Genomic DNA, 21,539 nt, shown 5'->3' with positions numbered 1-21,539 from the left:
TTAGGAAGATTTAATAGGAAATCATTAAGCGATTTCATAGGAAAGCAACATCTTTTCTCTTCCCTACTGCCATAGTTCCCCTCCCTCGGGCTCTTTCCATGCCGTCACTTAACTTCTCCCTTACTCACTCTTCAGGAGAGCAAGCAGTTCTGAAGCAGCAAGATGAACGACCCAACTTTCCCATGGTTCTTTGCATGTCTGAGTGAGTAGTCCAAAAGACACAATCTCTGATAAATTTTGCTGTTTTTTTTTTTTTTTTTGGGGGGGGGGGGGAGGGGGGGGAGACTGTGGTGGCAGTGGTGTTGGATTTCTGATGTCTAGTAAGGTGCAAGCTCACACAAGTGCTGCAGCTGAGGCAGGGGCAGATTCCCTCTCCTTTTTCCAAAGATAACAACAACTGCTCCCAGAACACTCAGAGGAGTGATCTTTGGGTCCTCTATCTGTTGTGAAACGTGTCAGATACTGGCCAAAGGCCTGCCAGCTCATTTGGGGGGACACACACGGGCATTATCTTGACACACAGGTGATCACAGATGCCTCGGTTCTGTGGGAAGCCGTCTAAAACACGGCTGGCGGAGCTGCAGAGCACCAGTTTCAGGAGCTGGCAGGCTGCTGCTGTAGGAACTGAACTCCAAAGCTGAGAATCTGTAGTTGAAAATCGCCTCTCTTCCCACATCTGCCCTTGAAGGGGCGCGTTTAGCCTCCCCAGGACCTCGGTGGGATTCCCAGGCTCTCAATTAAGATGCTTTCTGCTCACCGGTCTGGCGAAGAGTTTTTTCAAGTCAAGTCTTCTGTGTGGTTGTTTTCCCACCAAATTTGGGGAAACTCGGGGTCTTCAGGTTCAGCACCTGCACCACGACGCAGACACAGACGGGTTTAACGCCCGTTTTCACTGCGTCCTTCCCGCAGGACGGCGTTCGACGCCCCGAGAGCCCCAGCCGTCCGTGCTCCAAGGCCGGTTTGAAACCTGCCCGGGCAGGGGCTGTCCGCGCCGCCGCCGCCGCCGCCGCCGCCGCCGCCGCCGGGACCTCCCGTCGCAGAGGCGGGGCGGCGATGCTCCTCGCCCTCGGGCTGCTCCGGGGGCCGGGCCGGAGGGAGACCCCGCAGGGAGACCCCGCAGGGAGACCGGCTCTGCCCCGCAGCGCCCGCGCCCGCGCCCGTGCCGCCCTCCGTTCGGCTCGGGGCCGGGCCGGACCCGGCCGGCGGTCGGCGGCGGCGCTCGGCGCTGCGCAGCGCCGGCGGCGGGGGCGGAGCCGGGGCCCGGGGCGGGGGGCTGCGCCCTGCGCGGGATTGGCGCCGGGCGGCGTGATGCCACGTCCGGCGGGGGAAGCCCTGCCTCGCTCGGGAGCCTCCCCTGCCGCCCGGCTCGGCGCGCAGGTGGAGCGGTGCCGGCGCACGCACGGACCGAGCCGCCCAGCCCAGCCCAGCCCAGCCACGCCGCGGGAGCAGCCCCGCTGCCCGTCCCGCTCCGCTCCGCCCGGCTCGGCGGCGCCGCAGCCGGCAGCATCGCGGCGGGACTGCCCGGGGATGCAGCCGCGCTAAGAACAAAAGCCCTCTACGCGGTCACGCTCCGGGGCTTTGAAGCGGCCCGGCCCGGCCCGGCCCGGCCCGGCCAAACTTGGATCTCTGCCCCCTCCGCCGAGCCGCGGCGGGCGTCCGGATTGAACTCTCCGGCGCCTTCCCCGCACGCCGCTGCAGCGCCTGAGACCCGGGGTTCCCCCGCCTGCCGCCCTCGCCCGCTGCGCGCCGTCCCGCCGAGGCTGCCCGGGGAGGGGGGCCGCACCCCGCGCCGCCCGGCACGGCACCGCGCCGCCCCGGGGACCCCGGCCGCCTCCCCGCCGCGGGACCTTGGCTTTGCCCTTCGCACGGCAGGTGGCGGGGCCAGCGGAGAAGGATGCGTTTCTTCCCGTGGGGATTTTGGCTGCTGTGTGTCGCCTCCGCCCCGGCTCGCGGTGACAGCGGCAGCAAGGCGAGGAGCTGCGCCGAGGTCCGGCAGCTGTATGGGGCCAAGGGCTTCAGCCTCAGCGGCGTGCCCCAGGCCGAGATCTCCGGTGAGTCCGGCGGAGCGGGGCAGGGCGGTGGGGAGGCGGCCGAAAGTGCTGAGCCCCTGGGCCGGAGCAGCCCGCGGGGCCGCCGCCTTCGGGGGGGGGGGGGGGGGGGGGGGGGTGGTGCCGCGGGGCGGGGGGTGCGCTGCCGACCCGCCGCTGGAGTTTGTCTGGGGCCGTGGGCGGCGGGAGGTCGGAGCCGAGAGGTTTCCCCGAGGGCCGAGCACCCCCTCGCCCCTTGCGGCACCCCTCCTAGCCGCTGCCCGCGCTGGAAGGGACTCGCTCCAGCGGTGGCGATGCGAAGGAAGCTGGGAGAGAGGGGGTGATCGCACCAAGTGTTCGGTTGTCTTTTTTTTTCTTTTTCTTTCTTTCTTTTTTTTCCCCTCCTCATTGTCTCGTTTCTTCTGTTTTGAGCGCAATTGAAACGGTTTTAGGGTTTCGGTTCAGAAATCGGGATGATCAGACTGTAATGGGTTTTGGTGTTGGAGCTGGAAAATGCCGCAAGGTTACCAGAGAGAAGAATTGATTTCTCTTAATCTTCTTTTGGATGCGAAACAAACTGATAAATGGCATTTGTCACTTGTTAAAAATGAAGCAGGAGTAAAATGACCCAGTGTCAAGCTTGTAAAGTGTAGAGGAAACCTGAGCAACCTACATCAGAGTGTGTCCTCTTGCCTTCATTCTGGTTTTGGACAAATCTTGGTTGGTTTCCTCCTTTTTGCAGAAAACCACTGAAATACCAAAGAATATTCAAGGTCTGGTTTATGTTGGGCTGTTTGTTTTTTCTTTTTCTGTTTTTTTTTTTCCTGAAAGCTTGACGGAAATGTGCTGAGGTGTTGGGTTTTTGTTGTTTGTTTGTTTGTTTTAATTCTTGTCTAAGTTTTGATACAGCAACTCGTGACCCATATCCGAGAGCTTTCTCCTCGCTTGTGGGAGCTTCTTCCTTCAGACAAAGCATAAAACATGCAGGCGTACGTGCCAAAGCCAACCTACAGGGACATCCCGGTAAAATTGCAGTTTGTAGTTCACACCTAAGCTACAGAATGCCTTATGTTGAATATTTCATTGTGTAGTTTTCCAGGGAAACCAATTCATTATCTGACCCATGAATGGAAAAGGCCGAACATATACATGTCTTATAAATGTGAACAAATTAATACTTTCTTTGTCAAGTTGCAACCAAGAGTAGATTTCCAAAATAAAATGAGCAGTCCCTGAAGTTAAACAGTGGGGAATTTCAAAATCATTTGAACATCACTATTAATAGAATAGGAATTCAGTTGAGCAAGAAAGTGGCTTTTTATAAATTTGCATCTAATTATTACAAGTGTGAATACATTAGCAGTCATGTTTCAAGTGGAAAGTTCTTGGAAGACTAAATGTTTACAAATACTCGTGGAGATGGCTACAGCATTGTATGCAGGGATAGTACCACAGGGGCAGTCATTCAGGATTGCATGAACTGCAGTTACAAGTATCACGTATCACAGGTTAGCAGCAAGTAAAAGCATCTTGTGCCTACAAATTGTTGAGGTCCAAAAAGTGACAGAGGACACAAAGATTTCTATGAACCAGGAGTTTTGTTTCCTACTGTTTTTTTGCTACGAGCGTGTATGCTGGCAGCCTTAAGCAACAGTAGCTAAAATTACGGTATCAAACAGGGCATCTCTAGCTGTTACTGTAAACAGGGAAGCTCTATAGATAAATGCTATAAAAAAACTTGAGGACTACCGCATGGAAAGTAATATGAAGAAGTGCCCGGGGGAAGAAGGTTCCACGCATAATGATATTATTAGCCTGGTATTTAAAATGGCTAACGGACTTAATGATTTTCATTGGTAATTTTCATGTGTACCTTCTGACTGCTACATATTCAGGAATGCCCTTTTCTATTGCTGCAGTACTTGTCCAGTACAGTGAAAACATTGACGTACGTTAATACTAACCTCAGAAATGTTCCTAATAAAGTATAGTGTTGTGTATCGTGCATGCTTCTTAGCAGTTGTGCAGGTTAGTGCAGAAGTTGTCGCCGGTTTTGTTGTCTCCAAAAAGAAGAGTCTTTGCGACCTTTCTGCAGTATCCCCACATGTAGTAAGTACAGGATTGTGCAGTTTATAATTCCACATTTTGTCGAAATACTCAGTCATCGCTTAAGGCTAGTTTCAACAGCATTAGTTCAGCTTCCTGACCATGGGGGTTGTAATCTGTATGTGGGAGCCTTGTCAGGTTACACCTGATTGACACCTGTAAATGCATACACATCAACATATGACAACTTTTGGCTAAGTTAAAAAATGCTGGACCTGTGCTGAGGTTTCCTGATGGTGGCCTTCTCCATGTTGTCAGAGAGGTTCAAGAGCTACCCCAAGAACCATGTTTTTGTCTTATTTCCGAAGCATCCAGAGGCAAAAGCCCTTCACTTTCTCCCTCTCCAAGGGGATCTTGCTGTTCCTTCTCTTTCCATTGCTTGCCCTGAAGCAAAGGGGAAGATGCATTTCTTAGCCCTACAGCTTTGTCCCCGAAGCAGTGCTGCCATGCTGCGCTGACCTTGCTCCTGTCTGCTTTGAACTGGCTCCAGGCGCTGCCATCACACCAGCCCGGCACCAGGAGCCAAACCACATGCTGCTTGCACCCCCAGAACTTGACTTCAAAAGGCGTTTAGTAAGCTCCCATGATGCAGGCTCTGACTCAGGCTGAGATGGCTGCGTTTATGTTGGTTTTAGAACACTTATTGCACACTTTACACCTTCTAATCTGTATTCTTTGTTATGATTTAAGAGGACTATGAGTCATATAAAGTCTCCACAGCTCACCAGAAGGTAGTCCCTGCTTATGACTGTACAGAGCAGTTAGAGATGCAGTCGCACAGTTATTAGCTGGCTAATAGATAAGGATCTGATTTGGGGATAGACTCTTGGCTTACCATGAACCACCTAGACAGGGGTTCCTGGTTTTTTTTTGCTAATGTTGTACAATGCCTTTAACATGTCTAAGCACTTTAAATGTGTCAGGTGCTGTTATTAAGTGTGTTTAGGGAATACACAAGGTGTTATATCTCGCTACTTTGAAGTCAATGGCAAAACTCCCAAACATGAAAGAAGCGTCTGCTCATCTTAGTAATCCTGACAGACAGACGTGCACCCAGAGCGAAGATCTGCCTAGAAGAAAGTTTCTAACGCTGGCGGAAATGCTCCCTACCCCTCGGGTTTGGGAAAGTTATGACACTTGCTTCCATGAGATGCACTAACTTGAGCAAAGTTTTCCTGTGTATTGGAGAGTGTTCCCGCTCACCGGCTGGATGACCTGCACCCCCTTTCTGGGATTGCTACAAAATATGGGCAGTTTGAGAGCTTCCAGTTCTGCTTCTGCTTCCTCTCGAGTCTTCTGGAGGTAGCAAGACTCAATTCCTACTTTCTCATGTTCTTGCTAACCCAGCCACCATCACCCCATCACAGGTCCCCTACTCTGGTGACTGAGGAAAGGGGGTGCCCTGCCCTAGGTGTGCTGCTTAGTGCCTGCACTGAGGGCTGGCCTTCTTGGGCTCACAGCGTGGTTTGTGACGAAAGATGGTGAGCCTGTGGCAGAAAACACTGTGCTTTAGGGAGGATATCCAGCTTTCTCTGCTGACTTGATGGGGTGGTTTAGGATTACTGATGTTGGATGGATGACTGCTCCCCAGTGTCTGGAGCAGAGGTAGTTCTCTCTTGTACTGGAGAAGACTTGAGATTTGTGAATCAACATGGATGTGCTTGGACCTTGCTCACTGTTTGGGCTAGGCTTTTGCTTTGGTTGGTCTGTTTAATCCTTCCTAGACTTGGCTCGCTGCTGGGTTGAGCTTGTTGACATGGGCGATGGGTGTAACGCAGCGAAAGAAGAGGAGGGCACAGAAAAAAGCCACCTGGACTTTGCCAGGCCATATTGCTGCCCATCCAGTCATAATATCTCATGCATATGCTTCCGTGGTTCCTCAGCTGAAAGGAGTCGGAACAGTTTTTTTAATCTTTTGGTGCTTTTACGCTGCCTAATTTGGTTTTGTAATGAAAACATTGTCAAGTGTATGTGTTAGAGCCATTTGGAGGAGTGTTAGCTAAGCAGAGAACAGGTCTGGCTACAGGATGGGACTTGACGAGGCTCCTAGAGTATGAAGAGGGTAATGAAACCCAGTATTGGAAGGCATTTTAACTCCTTACAGAAGGCATAAATGCAAAGATGGGCAAACCTGCATCTGTGGTATGAAAAATAAAATCACCTTGGGCTTCTCCACTTCCAAGGAAAGATCTTTACCCCTTAATTGAAAGGGGACACTCTGCTGCTCCAGCACTTTTTGGGGTGGTTGTTACATTTGGTTTGTAGTTACTCAAGGCAGACGGGATTTCTCAAGGTTAGCTGCTATATGCTGAACTCCTGAACGCAATATCAACCCGTTTATGCTAATGAACTTGTTAGGGGCAAATTGGAATGGCCTTTGTAGCCTGCTTGGTTTAGAATGCGATTTCTGATGAGGCAAAACACAAGGAATTGTGCTTTCTCCTCCATCTGGCAAGTATATTGGTGCGAATGTTAGAGGAGGCCATGCCTGAACTGTGTATCTCCATTTCTGTTTAACTTAAAATATACATAGAAATTTACATATTTTACACTTTGTGATTGTTTTGTTAATTTGTGACTGCAGAATGTGTGCATACAAAACAATTATGAAAATTAGATTTATGGAAAAAAAATGGGCTCCCTCTAGCGGTTAGTTACAGCGCCGGCTTGGAGTCTCGGAGGAGTCTGTGTCTTTGCAGACCCAGTGCTTACCTAAGCTATGTCTGAAATCTGGAAAGCTTTATACTTAGATATTCTTTAGTGTTTTGTGGTGTTGACATTATTTTTAAGAGAATCTGCCTTTCTGTCACTGTGATATGGATGACTAAGCTCTCACCACATAATTATCCTTACAAGCTGTGTCTGACAAAACTATTTCAACAGCTTCTTTTGTTGGTGAAGCAAAAGCCTGGTATTTTCTTTTCAAAAAAAATTTGCGTGCATGTATAGCTGGAGACACCCACCACTGTGTGAAGCTGTAGAGCTCACCTCATCTCTCCTTTTTCTGTTCTGGCCCTGTAAGTGCCCTGCTTTGTTTAAGAACACACATCAGTCAGTCTCTGGATACGCTGGATGGGTTTGATAAGAGATGTGTGGCTTTTGGCAGGGGTTGTGAAACAGTCGGTTTAATGTTCTACTGCTTTTTCAGTACAATTGTCTCACAATGAGGGGACTGGATAGATATATTCCTCTCGGTAATTTCAATAATTAAGTGTGTTTTGACTTAACCAAAGGCGGAGAGGGAGCTGCTAACTTGATTATCAAAAATGTGTATTTAGAGCCAGAAGTTTTATTTTCCTCACAGGTCACAACAATGATAACTGAAAACAGAGGCTGTGGAGCACCTGCCCATCAGTAGCAGTTGAGCACAAGCTCTGCACCCTACCCACCACTGCCCATTGGACTAGGGAGGGGGAGTTAAGTACCGTCGATTTTTATTGCAGCATCAAATTGCGTTAGGCATGGTATGGAAAGTGAAGGCAGGATAAAAGGATGGCACCAGCCTCAGAGGGCTGTTGGTCTGAGCAATAATCTTGACCCTGCTCTCTGCAGTAGTCTCAGCACTGTGCGGCTGGGGCTAGTGCGGCAGTTTTGGTTTCCTGGCAGCAGCTCGGGTGTTCCTGTTGCTTGTTTTGTGGGATTGAGGAGCAGGGTAGGTAGGAGGGCGATTGGCAGGGGTCAGTAGCATGGGGAGAACTTTTGTATCTGCTTTCAGTGTTCAGCTGGAAATACTGGCCGGGAATTTCAGGGGAAAACCAGGGAAATGGAGATTCCAATTCTGTGGGAATTCGCAGGCTTCCTTGGGGGAAACAGCTTTAATTTCTGTTTGCTGTCCTGGCCCCTGCTGAACACAACATATTTTTATATGTTGGGTTTCCTTCTTTGTCCCATGAGGTGCTTTTGTGTACATCTAGCGGGCAGGTAGCCTTACAGAGGAGATAGTGTCAAGACAGCATGCTGCGCTGGCCATACAGTTAGCTCTGCCTAACTTCTCTAACAGGGTATACGTTACCTCCAAATGCGATTGCTTGCTTTCCCACAAGCAGGAAATCAGCAAGCAGCTTCCAAGATGGTATGTGCACGTGTTGCTCCTGCTCAGAGAAGCAGTAACAAAAGCCTCCGCAGAGAGTTGTCTTCAGTGAGGCATCCCGTCCTGCAACGGCAGGGCGTCTGCTGCCAGAAGCGCAGCCAGCTCCCCGGACTCGGTGTGCTGCGCAGCTGCTGCCTGTAACAGCAGGGCTTGGCTCTAACTGCCTTTGATACGTGCAGAGGTCCTCCCATATCACCCTGAATCCTCTGCACTGCAGCAGGCACGTAGCAAACATGTAGAGTCACCTTTTTGGCTTTTCCCATGGAAAAGCATCTCCTTATTCAAGTGTTAATTCAGGAAGGAGTTGGACTTGCTACTTCTGGTTGCGTGACAGTAAAGCTGAGGAAGGTGCTTGATGTTGACTTTCATCTGCCCCTTCTGAACATTCTGCATAGATTGAGTGTTTCTGAAAATCCTAAGCAAGTCCCTCCTTGTTTCTGCCTGTACAAGTTGGGTCAGAGTTGGGCCATCTTTTTCAATGCTTCTCCAAATACTTACTAGTAGGCACAGCTGTGAGAAGGAAGGAGAGGTTCAGTGGGCAACTTCATGGGGCAGACACACCACCTGCTCAGGTGGTGGCCTGGAGCAAGTCTGTACAGAGTCTCTTCATCTTTAAACCTCCCTGGAAGAAGTCACATTCTTGCTTTCCTGTGTGTGGGACGAGGATTGACAGTGTCTTCCTGAGAGCTGTGAGGATAACTGCCCCATCGTGATGGGGAGAGACCTAGGGAAGGGAGACCCTAAGGCTTGCAGGAACCCTCGTAGCAGTTGCTTGAAGATTATACCACTGTGTTTTGTAGTTTGTTTGCACAAAGTCGCTATGGTTGTCATTGCATTAGGACAACCTCAAAGTTACAAAAAAATAAATAAAATTAAAAACTCTATGAAAGCAGAAATTTTCCTTTTTTCCCCTCTTACCTGTGAAGGACAGACTGCCCTCACCAGTGATGTCTATATACCCTGACACCTTGTTGCTCAGAATATGTTATATCCGTGACAGGTGAAACCTGCCTTTAAGTACCATTTGATTCCCAGGGAATCGGGTTACCTCCGTTGCCAGATTGTTCTGCAAAAAATAATGAAGCTTTAGACTGTAGACATTTAAAATGCTTGTCTATACGTGACAGAGCTGTGAGCTGGGTCGGTCACTTCTTCCCAGTAGTGCATTCCCGTTTTACTTGGAATTCTTCAGATACAAAAACCTCTTTTTTTTTTTTTTTTTTTTTTTTTTTTTGCCTTACAGTTTGAATAAGCAAAGTGTGCTGTGAGTTATTCACAATGCTCTCGCTCCGAGTTGTAGACAATATACTAGTCACAACTGTGTTGACTGTACAGAGATTATAAAACTAATTTTATTTTTTGTACCTTTTCATACACAGTGTGGCATGAATCAAAAGTACAGAATTACCCAGCTGTTACAAACTCCTATGCTAGCAACATGAGTAAAACAATTTTTTTAATTGCCATGCATTCTTCTGAAGTATTAAAAGAAGAAGAAAACAAAAAAGTTTTACTGTGGTTTCAGGGAGCAACACGATAGTACTTATGCAGACAGTCAATCTCTTATATGACTAAAATGCAAATACGCTATGACAAATAGCTTTGGCTTGCAAAAAATTGGTATTTTATAGGATTGTGAAACTATACTGTATAATTTAGTTGGAGTGTTTCCAGTAGTTTTACCCAAGTCTCTTACCTTTTAGCTGGAGCAGTCGGGCATATTTCTAAAATATGAATATTTTAGGAATTCTTCTAGTTGTAAATTTTGTTGATAAATAAAAATACAATAAAAGCACTGTCAGAAATTAATTTTACATTTTTTAATACAGCTAAAAAGAGGCTATTTCAGTCTCTTCTGCTCTCAGTCCATGTTGTTGCAGTAAAGTTTGCAGCGATTTGATTGTATAATTGATCCTGAAGTGAGGGCCAAGCATAGCATAGAGTGAATTTGGTATGACTGGCAAAGCAGGGCTGCTGTATTAGCACCTCTCGTCTATTCCTGCTGTCTCCCCAGATAGGCCAAATGGTCAACACTGGGTGTTGTAATTACCACGCGGGTCTGGCAGGAGGGAGGTCTGGGTCCTAGTCCCCATCTGGATGCAGGTTTTCGCCATGAAGCTGGAAGAGCCACTTCACTTTTTTCTTTTCAGCAGTTTCCTCTACCATAAACGCTAAATTGGAATGAGAGAGCTTGAATAACTCATGGGAAGTTTGGTTTATTAAACTCTAGTCCCTAGATGTAGGAGTGCCTTAAAAGAGAGCAGTGGTCTTCTCCCCGATGCAGTTGCTAGCTGTGCACAGCTGCATGAGTTTAAAACAGTTGTATAACCAGTTTAGATTTTACAAACATCTGTTTGGCTTTGTGACAGAATACCAAACAAGCCCTGCAACCCCCTGCCCCCCCTGCCTCGCTCCCCTTTCATTTGTGGGAGGTCTCATAGAGGCTTCCATGTTGAGGAGGCTGGTATTTTTATTAGAGAGGCTCTCTAAGGCCAAACCATAGCTAGAGACTCATCTGCTGTGAATTTGAGGAAGGGCTGCACAATAGTGGGAACCCGTGGGTAGAAGTCCCATTGACTCAGCCGCAGGCTCCCCAGGGCCTGTGCCCCATCCTGTCTGATGGTGGTAGGATGTAGCAATGTCCCAACTGCTTGTGCTTTGCGGTGTTGCTGCGGAGGAGAGATTGGGAAGTGCCTGGGGAGGTCACAGGAGTGTTCCAGTTTGCCTTTTGCCTTTCATCCTAAATCAATTTAAGCCCAGATAAGCAAAAAGTGATACGTTGTTATATAAATATATGTATGAGTCTCTGTCACGTGTCAGGTGGTGGAGTCCCTGCACAGGCTGCAAAAGTAGGGAGACACCCCGTGTTCCTCAGTGCTGCTATGGAGGTACTGTCCTCGGGCCAGCCGTCAGATACTATGTTATGTCTTCCCAGGTGAGCTTGTGCGCGTTTGTCCTCTTTCTAGGCTTTGCATTAAGCTGATTTAGAACAGTGCGTGTTGGACTCGCTGTGTCTTGGGAAGTTGTATTTGATATTATTTGATCAGTTAATAGTAAACAATAACTTAATTATCTCTGCTACGCGTTCACGTTAGGGGCAGAAAAAGTTTGGACGTAGAAAATGTGGCTTAAATTATTCCGTGTGCTAGAGTTTATATGGGGTGATAATATGTGATACCACTTATTAGACACATTAATGCAAGGTGGTCAAAATGATGTTAGACGTGGAGGGTTGGAATTAGTTGTGGGAGAGCAAAGCAGAGTGCTGTAAATTGCTCTTTCGATTAGGTTTACCTGGAAAGTGTTTTACGTGACTAACTGCAGAGTATGAGAAGGGAGCCAAACCACGCTAGAAAAAGGACTTGTTTAGGTAACTGATGTCCAACCTCAGGCATGTGGTGTGCTGGCGGCCTACTCTTTGCTTCTCTCTCCATGAAGTTTCACAGCCACTCCTTGCTGTGTTGACTATAGCTCTCTACAGCTACGTGAAAGGAGGTTGTGGCGAGGTGGGTGTTGATCTCTTTTCCCAGGTAACAAGTGATAGGATGAGAGGAAATGGCCTCAAGTTGCGGCAGGGGAGGTTTAGATTGGATATTAGGAAAAATTTCTTCACTGAAAGGGTAGTCGGGCATTTGAACAGGCTGCCCAGGGAAGTGGTGGAGTCACCATCTCTGGAGGTGTTTAAAAGATGTGTAGGTGTGGCACTTTAGGGATGTGGTTTAGTGGGACTCAGCAGTGTTAGGTTTACGGTTGAACTTGATCTTAAAGGTCTCTTCCAACCTGAATGATCCTATGACTTGTGGCAGGTCTGTTCGGTGCCCAAAATACAAACTTTAGCAGGCGTGTGGTGGATATATACTGGGCTTGTGATGGATGAGAGCACTGTCTGGCCATGCGCCCTGTGTTCACAAGCACACTCGCCTGTCATGCAACTGGATAAGTCCCCTATTGAGTATGATGCGATACCTGTACTTTGATGTAGCATGCACGTTTGCTCTCGCAGTGCGTAAGGAATCATCGGTATGGCTTTAGATGTATCCATAAATGGAGGAATGACTCATCTCAGTCCAAAGCTGGGGCTCCATTGCTTTACTTTCAGTGTTTGTGTAAACATGTCATTTGCATCCAGAAAATTTTCTGTTTGAAAGGGGTGGAGCATACAGCTATGTCTTTTTGAAAAGCTGACTGGTGCTGTTGTATGAAGTAACACCGTAAGAGAGGTTATGATTTATTGCCAAGAAACTGGAAGCAACTCACGGGTTTTCTATATTTTTTTATATATATATGTGTGTGTGCGCCTCTACATGGGGTGGTAGCTCTAGAAGGGGAATTTTGACAAGCAGCTCTTGAGCCCGTGCTCTGGGAGATGCGTTCTTGGCTTTGGCTGGGAGGGCCTGCGGCCTGGTTTGGGCCTGCGGCCTGGTTTGGGCCTGCTTCTTCCTGGTGCTGCTGGTTCAGTCCCAGCTGTGGAGGGGCTGCTCCCACAGCAGCTTGCTTGTACTGCTGTCCGCAGGGGGTGAGATTTCCCTGCCTGAGCTCAGACGTGCAGCAACCTCCCAAGATGAAGGTGAGCAGTTACATACAGAGCCATGCTTGCTTCTGACACGCAACTGGTTTGTCCCATCCTGGACAGCAGCACGGAGGACAGTTTGTTTTGCAATATCCACGTGTACTGCACTGTTCTGTTGTGGGATCACTTAAAGCCCCAAATGTCTCCGTGCCATGCAGATGCCTTTTGTATCAGGATGGCTGCCTGTCACTGAGTGGACTGATTTTGCTGCTCTGGAGGATAGTACGTTCAGGGGAAATCTAAAACAACTGTTGATAGCACTTTTGCAGAACTAATTAAAATTAAATTTTCATTGGTAAATCTTCACAGGTGCGAGCAAATATAAATAAGCAAAGCTCAAGCTGTGACTTTGCTCGTATTAAAATAGAGAAAGAATACCTTCTGACACCGAGCACATTTCAATAGTAAGAAATAGGAAATAATTTCAATAAAAATTTCAAAAAAAATTTCAGTAGGAAAGAAAGCCACTGTTTTTAAATGCAGTATCGTTTTTCCCACTATCCTGGATCAGCTGTCTGGGGGCTTGAGTTTTGTCTTGGTAAGTAACATTGCTGCTACTGTTTGTGTTGCACTGAAGCAATCTCCTGTCACAGTCATAAATTAAATATTCTTCTCTGTTACCAATACGCTCTGTGACAGGGTTTAGGACTTAAATTCCTAAATATATCTGCTGATGTATGTGTATCCAACAACATGATGTCTTGTGTTATCCTGCTATCGCTGATTTATTTTGAGCATGTTGCGTCACTCGGGCTGATCTGGCTATCCTTTTTGTCAGCTAGAGAAAAAGACATCTGAAATGCCCCTTTCCAGTAGTCTTTACGGGAACAGCGGTTGCTCTTGGAGCCCGGTGTACCTGCATGTGCTGAGACCCCTGCAACAGCAAACTTCCAGAAGTGGTGTGCAAAGACAATGTTCCTGTGTTGTTTTGTAAATGAGGGATGCGGGGTTTGTGTAGTTAAAATGCATAAAAATACAATAATTGATTAGAGAAAATTAACTATTTGCATGCTTTAATAAAAAAAAAAAAGTGTGGAGTGCCTTGTACCCTTCTGTTCAGTGATCATGAGACTGTTTGTGGAGCATGATGTCCAATTTCGGGCTACGCTGTAAAGGAAAGGTATGGCTATACTGGAGCGAGTCTGGCACAGGCCAAGATGGTTAGAGTGCTAGAGACTACGTGGTGTACGAGGGGAAGTTGTGAAATCTGGGTTTGTTCAGCACTGAGAAATAAAATCTAGAAGAAAGAAGGCTAGGGGAGATGCCATTGCTGTCTCCAACTACTTAAAGGGTGGGAATAGAGAAAACAGTGGTAGGCTTGGGTGCACGGAGACAGGATGGGAGGTGGTGGACACAAGTAAGAACTGGGAAGATTCTCACTTCATACATGGAAAGACTTTTTCAACATGAGTGACTGAGTACTGGAACAGGAGCTCAGAGAGGTGGTGGGATTTCCATCTCTATCCTTGATATTCAGAGTTTGAGTGGACAAGGTCCTAGGGCACCGGCGCTAGTTGGCCCTGCTTTGAGCAAGGGCTTGGACTAGATGGTTCCAGAAGACCTTTCGGCTTAAATTATTCTGTGGTTCTGTGCTACTGCTGCAATTGTGCCATACACGGACAAATCGGGTGTATGTGTAGGTAAAGCTGTTTTGTTAATAAAGATCTTCAGAGGAGGATGGGAGAAAGGAAATCCTTCCAGTACTGCCATGTAACATTTGTATTTTTTTAACTTATTTATTAGTTTATGAAATATGACATCTAGTGAAGTAAAGAGGAGAAGCAATGTTCTCCTACATGAGTAAAAACCTGTGCTGGTACTCCAGAGATCAAAGTTCAATTTTCTGCTCTGGCACATGCGTCTGGCACAACCTTGGGCAAGTTGCTTAATCTGTCTGTATCTCCAATCCCCATCTGTGCATTATTGTCTTTAAATTATAAATCTTGGTTTTGTAATTTGTCTTTAAATTATAAAGTCTTGGAGTACTAAGTCTGACTATTCCTCTATATTTCACTATACAGTACTTAGCACAATGGGACCATAAATCTTCATCAGTCCTGTGATACATGAATAATAAACAGTAGCAGCATAATTTAGGGCCACATTCTGCCTCTGTTCTCATGATGTGTAAAGACGGGGGGGGGGATGTTGATTAAAATGCTGTGCTGTTCAACCTAACAAAGATACATGGGCCTTAGTGAACAGATTTTTATGAGTCTGTCGTTGGCTCTTTTGGTTTGTTGGTTTTTATTTTGTTTCATCATTACTCATTGATTGCAGGTATCTAAACAATTTGCTTTGCAGATCAGGGAATAATAAATTCCTTTAATCTGTATCTCTTTCAGTTTAATTATTGTTAAGTCACTGTTTAGTTTGATGGATAATGAACTCTGTTCACTGTGCGGTGGAAGAGAGTTGGACTACAGAGACAGAACTGGATTCTCCAGTTCTTCTGAAGATGCAAACCAAAATTGCAGAGCCACTGAACGTTTAACTCCAAGTTAGATTGAAGGTTACCAGTAGGCGTATCGCTGTTACCTTTGCAGACTTGAATATAGGTTAACATTATTTCAGCTGGTTCCATGCCTGGCTTTGCATTACTTTTGTTGCTTTATTTTTAGACAGTTAAGAAACTGGTGACTGCTATGTAGACAGCTGTTTTTGTCTTGATTATAAGACAGTGTCTAAAAATCATATGTAGTGCAATCGTAATTATTGCAGACAGATTTTACATTTGTGACTGTGGTAATACTTACTGTGTTAAACTACTTCCTGCAAAGTTTAATAGTGTGTTCAGACCTTCCCAGTTCAGCTACAGCCGGGGAATAAAAACTTCATTCACTTAGGGGTGCTGTGGTCTCTAGTGCCATGCTGCTGAGCATGTGGGTTGTGTCTGGAGATTACCCATTTCTCTTGTTTCTTCATCCTGTGATTTTTGTTTTCTCTTCATCATAGAAGACTCAGTGAACCATACGCAGCAGGCATTGGCCATCCCACCATGTGTCAGTGGCAGCTTCTGGGGCAGTGGTGGTGCTGAGGAGGCTGTTACCGACCCCAGAGAGTATGCACAGGTCAGGGCCACCCCCATCGCTTCGCGTTCACGTCAGCAGCTTCGTTCGGCCCCTGAAGCCAACATACGCTGTGTGGCATATAACACAAACTAACAGACACCAATATGTTTTTAAACACCTTGGTTGTGTGTGTTCAGCTTTCTTCCTAAGACTGAGGAAAGCTAGACACCAGAAGTTAGAGGAGACTAATGTACCAGGGAGGAGAGCAGGGCATGTGGAGTCACTCTAAAAATGAACATCAGATTGTTCATCCGTTGCTGCCCATTCTTACACCCTGGCGGGCTGGCTTCATGCATGTCTCCCTCAGTTCTGCAGCTATTCACGTGGGAATTTGAAAGAGTAAAAATACTACCAAGACTTTCCCCTTATCACCAAGGCTGAGACTCTAGAGCAGACCATGAAGCCTGCAAACACAGTTGCCCTTGGTAGAAATGTAGCTTTCCCGTCAGGGTATCATCAGCTTTTTCAGCTAGAATGAAGTGAAGAGAATAGGGATTTTGGTGAGGAAGCCATGCTGAATGGTTTCTGACGGTTTGGCAACATGTCACGGAAAGGTTGAGTATGGCTATATGTCAAAGATCAGTGTTGAAATGTTTGTTATGGGCTTGCTACAGTATTCTGCTCAGTCATCAGGAGAAGACAGTTCATAGCACTCTTACTGTCTGACCATTCTCAGCACAAATTTAATGCAATGCACTTTTTTGCAAAATAAACAGGGAGAGAGATCCTGGGTGCCCTAGAATACTAAGCTGCTGCTCCGGAGATATTTTTCCAGTCCTGGGGAAGGAGTTGTTCTTTGCACAGTGTCCCTCAAAAAAGCCCTCTTAATAGGAAGGACATTACCCACATCTGTAGAAAGAGAAAATGACACTTGCCAAATTTGCAAATCACAGTTCTGTTTCTGTCAGCTTTGGCAGTTACATGGCTTCTGGTAACGCTAATGAAGGCAATCTGCTTTTAATTTAAAATCCTCCCTGAAGAAGAAAAATAGCTGGCAGTTGAGGGATACGGCAGTGTCCTTGTGTGAAACTTCTCTTTCCTTATTCTCTATGGTTTGCTTTAGCCAAGGAGAAACTGTTAATTAAAAAATTTTCCTAAAGTAGCCAAATATGCGGGAATGTACTTATGCAACAACTACCTGTACCAGTTCTGCAGTAAATCACTTCTTTGTTTTCATTTGATGAGTAATTCTAATTAACCAAATAAAAATACTGCTTACCTTGCACTTAACTCAGCATGTTTGCTGCTTCTCATGTGATTGAGGGACCGAGAATGGCAGGTTTTGTTTAAGTGACTTTTTTGGATTCAGCAAGGCCAAGATGGTCAAGCGGCACAAGAAGGGGATAATGGCCAGAGGAGGACTCTGCCTGTGGAGCAGTTCCTTCTGGCTGAGATGGGCAGGCGGGGAGCACCAAAGGCTGCAGGCTCTCTGAAAGGCTTGCCCCGAGTCTGTGCATCCCATGGGCACAGGGGAGGGAGACAGAGGAGTGGGGGAAGACAGCATTGGTCAGACTGCATTTGAATGCAGTTTCATTGAAGGCATTTTTCCTTAGTTCAGGAGGTACTGGACCAAATCATGGATCCATTCAGCTTAATTTTGTGCTTTGCACAACAGTAAATAGTCTGTGCTTGGAGAAGAGTGTAAGGGAAGTGTGTCTGTGTGTAAAACATGCACACATACAGCGATGCTGATGTGGTCCTGCAGCAGAATCATCTAGAAATGATCAAAGTGCCCATGTGTTGTGGTCGCTTGCTTCAGCCCTCGGTCCTGCCCTGAATCCTTTGCAGCAGTTCAGAGTTGCTGCAGGCAGGAGCTACACCATGGTATTCTGCCTTTTTCTGCTGTACAGAGCTTAGGACATCTTTGGAGCTGTAGAAATTTGGAGCTTGGGCAGGAGATGTCGGGAGACTTCTTAGCAAGCATAAAGTGATCAGACTGCCTGGTCAACAACTGTGGTGATCTTAGTACAGTATTTTCACAGGTCCCATTTGACAAAGCACCGTCAGCTGCAGCCTGTCTGCCAGCATCTGGAGCAATAGAAATTATTTCATAAATTTATTATTTTTTTTTTAAATGCAGAAAGATAGAAAACTGTCTCTAGCTTTGGAGAACCAAAGTAAAATCTACTGTAGAGTTGTCTTGAGCTACTCCATAACTAGAGTAAGCATTTACGATGCCAAATGATGAAAGCATTTTGCACTTCATTGGATTGTAGTGGCTTCTTCAGCACTGCATTTCATGTGTGCAGGAAGGAGGGGTTTGGTTTATTTCACAATTATTTGAAAAGTATTTGTTCCTTTTTTCATTACAAGTGAAAAATGGCCAAAGCTGTTAGACCTGTAGCTTGTTAGCCCTTCACACTAACACTTGTTTTGAAAGGGATGGGGAGCTAATGAAAGTACTCATTCAACCTAAGGCAGAGTATCGCTAGCCTTTGCTGTAATGTAAGGAATTACTGTAAGCCAATACCTGGAGGAATTTTGTCTACCCAAAGTTTGGACGTCCAGTGAGAGTCCTAAATGTTCCCTTGGTGCTGGTGAAGCAGCAGCTGGTACAAAGGGCTGTAGCTACAGCAGTCTTCGAACAGCTGAAAAGCTGGGCACAGCATTTCAGGGCTGCACAAGCAGTGCAGATTGCTCAACAGCACTGACTCCATGCTCCCATCTGCTTTAAGACTCTACCAGAGGGATGAAATTTGGTCTCATTGCCTCCTCCGGGAGGATTTATCTTGGAATTTTGAAACCTAACCTCCTGCTCCATCGCTAAATTTAAATCCATAGCTTCTGACTGAAGACCAAACCATATGTCAGTGAAGCACTGGGGCACAGCCGTCCTCTGTGTATTTATAATCTACTGTTGCATTGGAGTTTGCTGTAGAAACAGGAGCCAGAAGAGGAACCAGCACAGGTTCCTCAGAGGCGTTGTATGGGATGTGCACTTGGGCTGCCAGCACGCTGCCCTGTTAAGGGGCATGCAGTTAGCCCCTTCTGTGCGTGGTGAATGAGTGCTGGGAGTGGTGGAAAGATGGTTGGTGTCTAATCCAAAGGTCACCTGAGGTAATCCAAAAGCACCGTGCTGTTCCGTGGAAGTGCCATGGTCATGTTTTTGGAAGCAGTCACGGTCTGAAGCCTTGCTGTGTGAAGGAAGTCACTTAAACAGAAAGCTCACCACCCCAGCAGAGCCTTCTTGAGACTGTAGGCCAGTTGCATCTTCCCTGGTGACCTTGGGGAAGGGGGGCAGATAATCTAACAGATGGAGAAAATGTGTTCTTGTGAGTTAGAGGGGGATGGGCTCCTCCTAAGTGGAGAAGGTCTGTTCTTTTAATTAATTAGCTGCTTAATATGTTTGTGCAGTGGCATGCCTAACTAACATACAGTTACTATGAATACGCATACAAATGGTAGTAATGGGTGCAGATGGCTGTAATTACCCACGTTGATTTCTGCAGTAATCACACATGCAACACATCAAGTTGGCATAAAAATTGACGTCTATTGGGTGATTCGTTTTCCTCCCCTCATCGTGTATGAATGTGCTCACACAACCATCTTCTGTACACCCATATTCCCTAGACTCACTGCTGGGCTGTACTCACCAAGCTGAGACAGGGCTTTAGATTTTAATGTGTGCACAAAACTTAAGCAAGGCGAAGATGATGCTAACTTAGGTTTTCTGTGCAGTGTCCTACACCCAGTGCTTTGGACTACATATTTTGCCTGAGGTGCAGACGCAGGGCTCTAGAGCTTCTGAGGGTTTCATATTAACCATATGCGGTGTCTGGCTGGCCTTCATGGTGCAGGTGGTTCTTGCTCTCACACCCAGGAGTGGTGTGTCAGGGGCTTTGGTGCCCTGCAGTTGCCTTGTAAGAACATAAGAAATGTCTGACTAGGTCACCCCATGGTCTGTCTAGTCCTGCAAGCTGTGTCTGGTAGCGCTAGCAGAAGATGATATTTAGGAATGCAGTGTGGCTGTGGCATCTTTCTGAAGCTTCTCACTTTGTAGTCCCAAACACCCAGTTTCTGAAGAGGGGATATCAGAGGGTACATCCCTGCCCAGTCCTTTACAGAACGTTTGTCCATGAATCTGTCTAATCTATTTTCAAACCTGCGATGTTCTGCCTCCACAAAATCCCATGGCAGCAAGCTCCATAAGTTCACCTCCCACTATGGAAAGAAGCACTTTCTTTTGTCTGTTTTAAACTGGCGAAGTGCTTGAGCTTGCATGGCTGCTCTTCACTTGGATCATCTGGCCAGATGAATCCATAAAAGGACTTTTATTAATAAGCCCTAATACTAAAGAGGAGTTGTATTCAAAAGACGATTCAAGGTTTGGGGAAGTGGTTGCACCTTCTTTTCCCTGGGGGATGCCCAGGGGAAGGGGATGATATCGGATCGTTGTTGTAGTGCAGCTTTCCAAAGGAAACTGAGCTGCTTGGAGTGACTTGAGGACCTGGGAGATCCTGGTTGGCAACAGGAGTGGGTGCTGCCAAAACCTCTTTTTGCTTACACACCGAATAGTGCCTGCCTGAATTGGATGATGGGCTCCCTTCGAGCCTAGTGACTGAGGAGCTATGTATCCATGAAGCTGAGTTCTAGTTTAGTAAGTGGCAAAGACAATTTAGGGGAAGTATGCATCAGAAAGCATTTCTGGGATTGCTAAGCACTGCTCCAGGTATAAGGACCGAATACCATCTGCTCTGGGATGGCTCAGCACGGATGCTCTAGAAACTGCTATCGCTCTGTGCATTGCAGATCCAGAGGGAAGCAAACAATAAGGGAAAACTGCCGGCTGCCGCCCTTCAGTCTAGAGGCGGCTGTGCTGCAGCGGTGGGTTGTGTTGTGTACCTGCCTTGCAAACTGCTTTGGGCAAAAGGCTCTGTCAGAATGAAAGACGGGTGGATAATTCATGTGTCTGCACTTCTTTGTGGAGTGGCATTAATCTTTGCATCAGGAGACTGCTGCTTTGTCTCTTAGGGTTAAATCTTGAAGGTTCGTGGTGGCAGTTAAAAAGCTGGGGGTACAAAGGGAAGTTTAAAGAAGCCTTGTAAAGAGAAGTTCATGTCAGGGAGTGAATAATCTGAAGACTCTGTGCAGTGTAATGGAGAGCCGATCTCAGGCTGATGACTTTAACGTAGTCCGTAGTGCAGAAAAGAACTGTTAAGTACTTCCAAATCCTATGGCTTTCTTTCCTTTTTTTCTACAGCAAAAACATCTTTTTTGTGATCAGTTTTTTTTTCAGGCTTTTTTGTCTTAGCAGGTATGGGCCCTGCTAAATATTTACTTTTCAACTAACATTTTCACTATCTGGTTAATTTGATTTGGGACACTATTTCTTGGGGGTTTTTGAAGTTTGTTTTGTGAGGCTGCTGGGTAAGGCCTTCCTTTTATGACAGCCTTTTTACTCGTTCTTTAAAGCTGCTCTTTGATGTGAGCTCAGAAACACTGATCTTATTCTTTTTATCGTTTTCCCCTGGCAGTTTAAAACCAGTTATGAGTACCACAAACTATTAAAAACAATCTAAGCTAACCTCTCAAGTGACAGATATTCAGGGCCTATCTCTTACTTTCGGGACTCCGTATAGAGCAGACTTTAGTTTTGAGGAAACAAGAAAGGATGTTGCTTGGTAAAGAAACATGATTGCAGCAGCTTAAAAAACTGTTTTGTAAAATTCATC

The 21,539-nt window shown here is 46.5% G+C and overlaps 1 protein-coding gene across 1 annotated transcript in view; it reads left to right on the top strand.

Moving 5' to 3' along the window:
• The first annotated feature begins 1,463 nt into the window (after window positions 1-1,463).
• The window catches only part of GPC1 (glypican 1), a 221,038-nt gene continuing 200,962 nt past the window's right edge, over window positions 1,464-21,539 (top strand). Inside the window, exon 1 of the mRNA XM_049802193.1 lies at window positions 1,464-2,051. Within this exon, the coding sequence (XP_049658150.1) occupies window positions 1,895-2,051 (157 nt within the window). The 5' untranslated portion in view covers window positions 1,464-1,894. The remainder of the gene's footprint in view (window positions 2,052-21,539) is intronic.

The sequence above is a fragment of the Accipiter gentilis genome, chromosome 6 (genome assembly GCF_929443795.1).
Source record: "Accipiter gentilis chromosome 6, bAccGen1.1, whole genome shotgun sequence".
NCBI classification, from domain to species: Eukaryota; Metazoa; Chordata; class Aves; order Accipitriformes; family Accipitridae; genus Astur; species Astur gentilis.
Note: the sequence above shows the minus strand (reverse complement) of the source record. Positions and strands in the feature narration are given on the sequence as shown.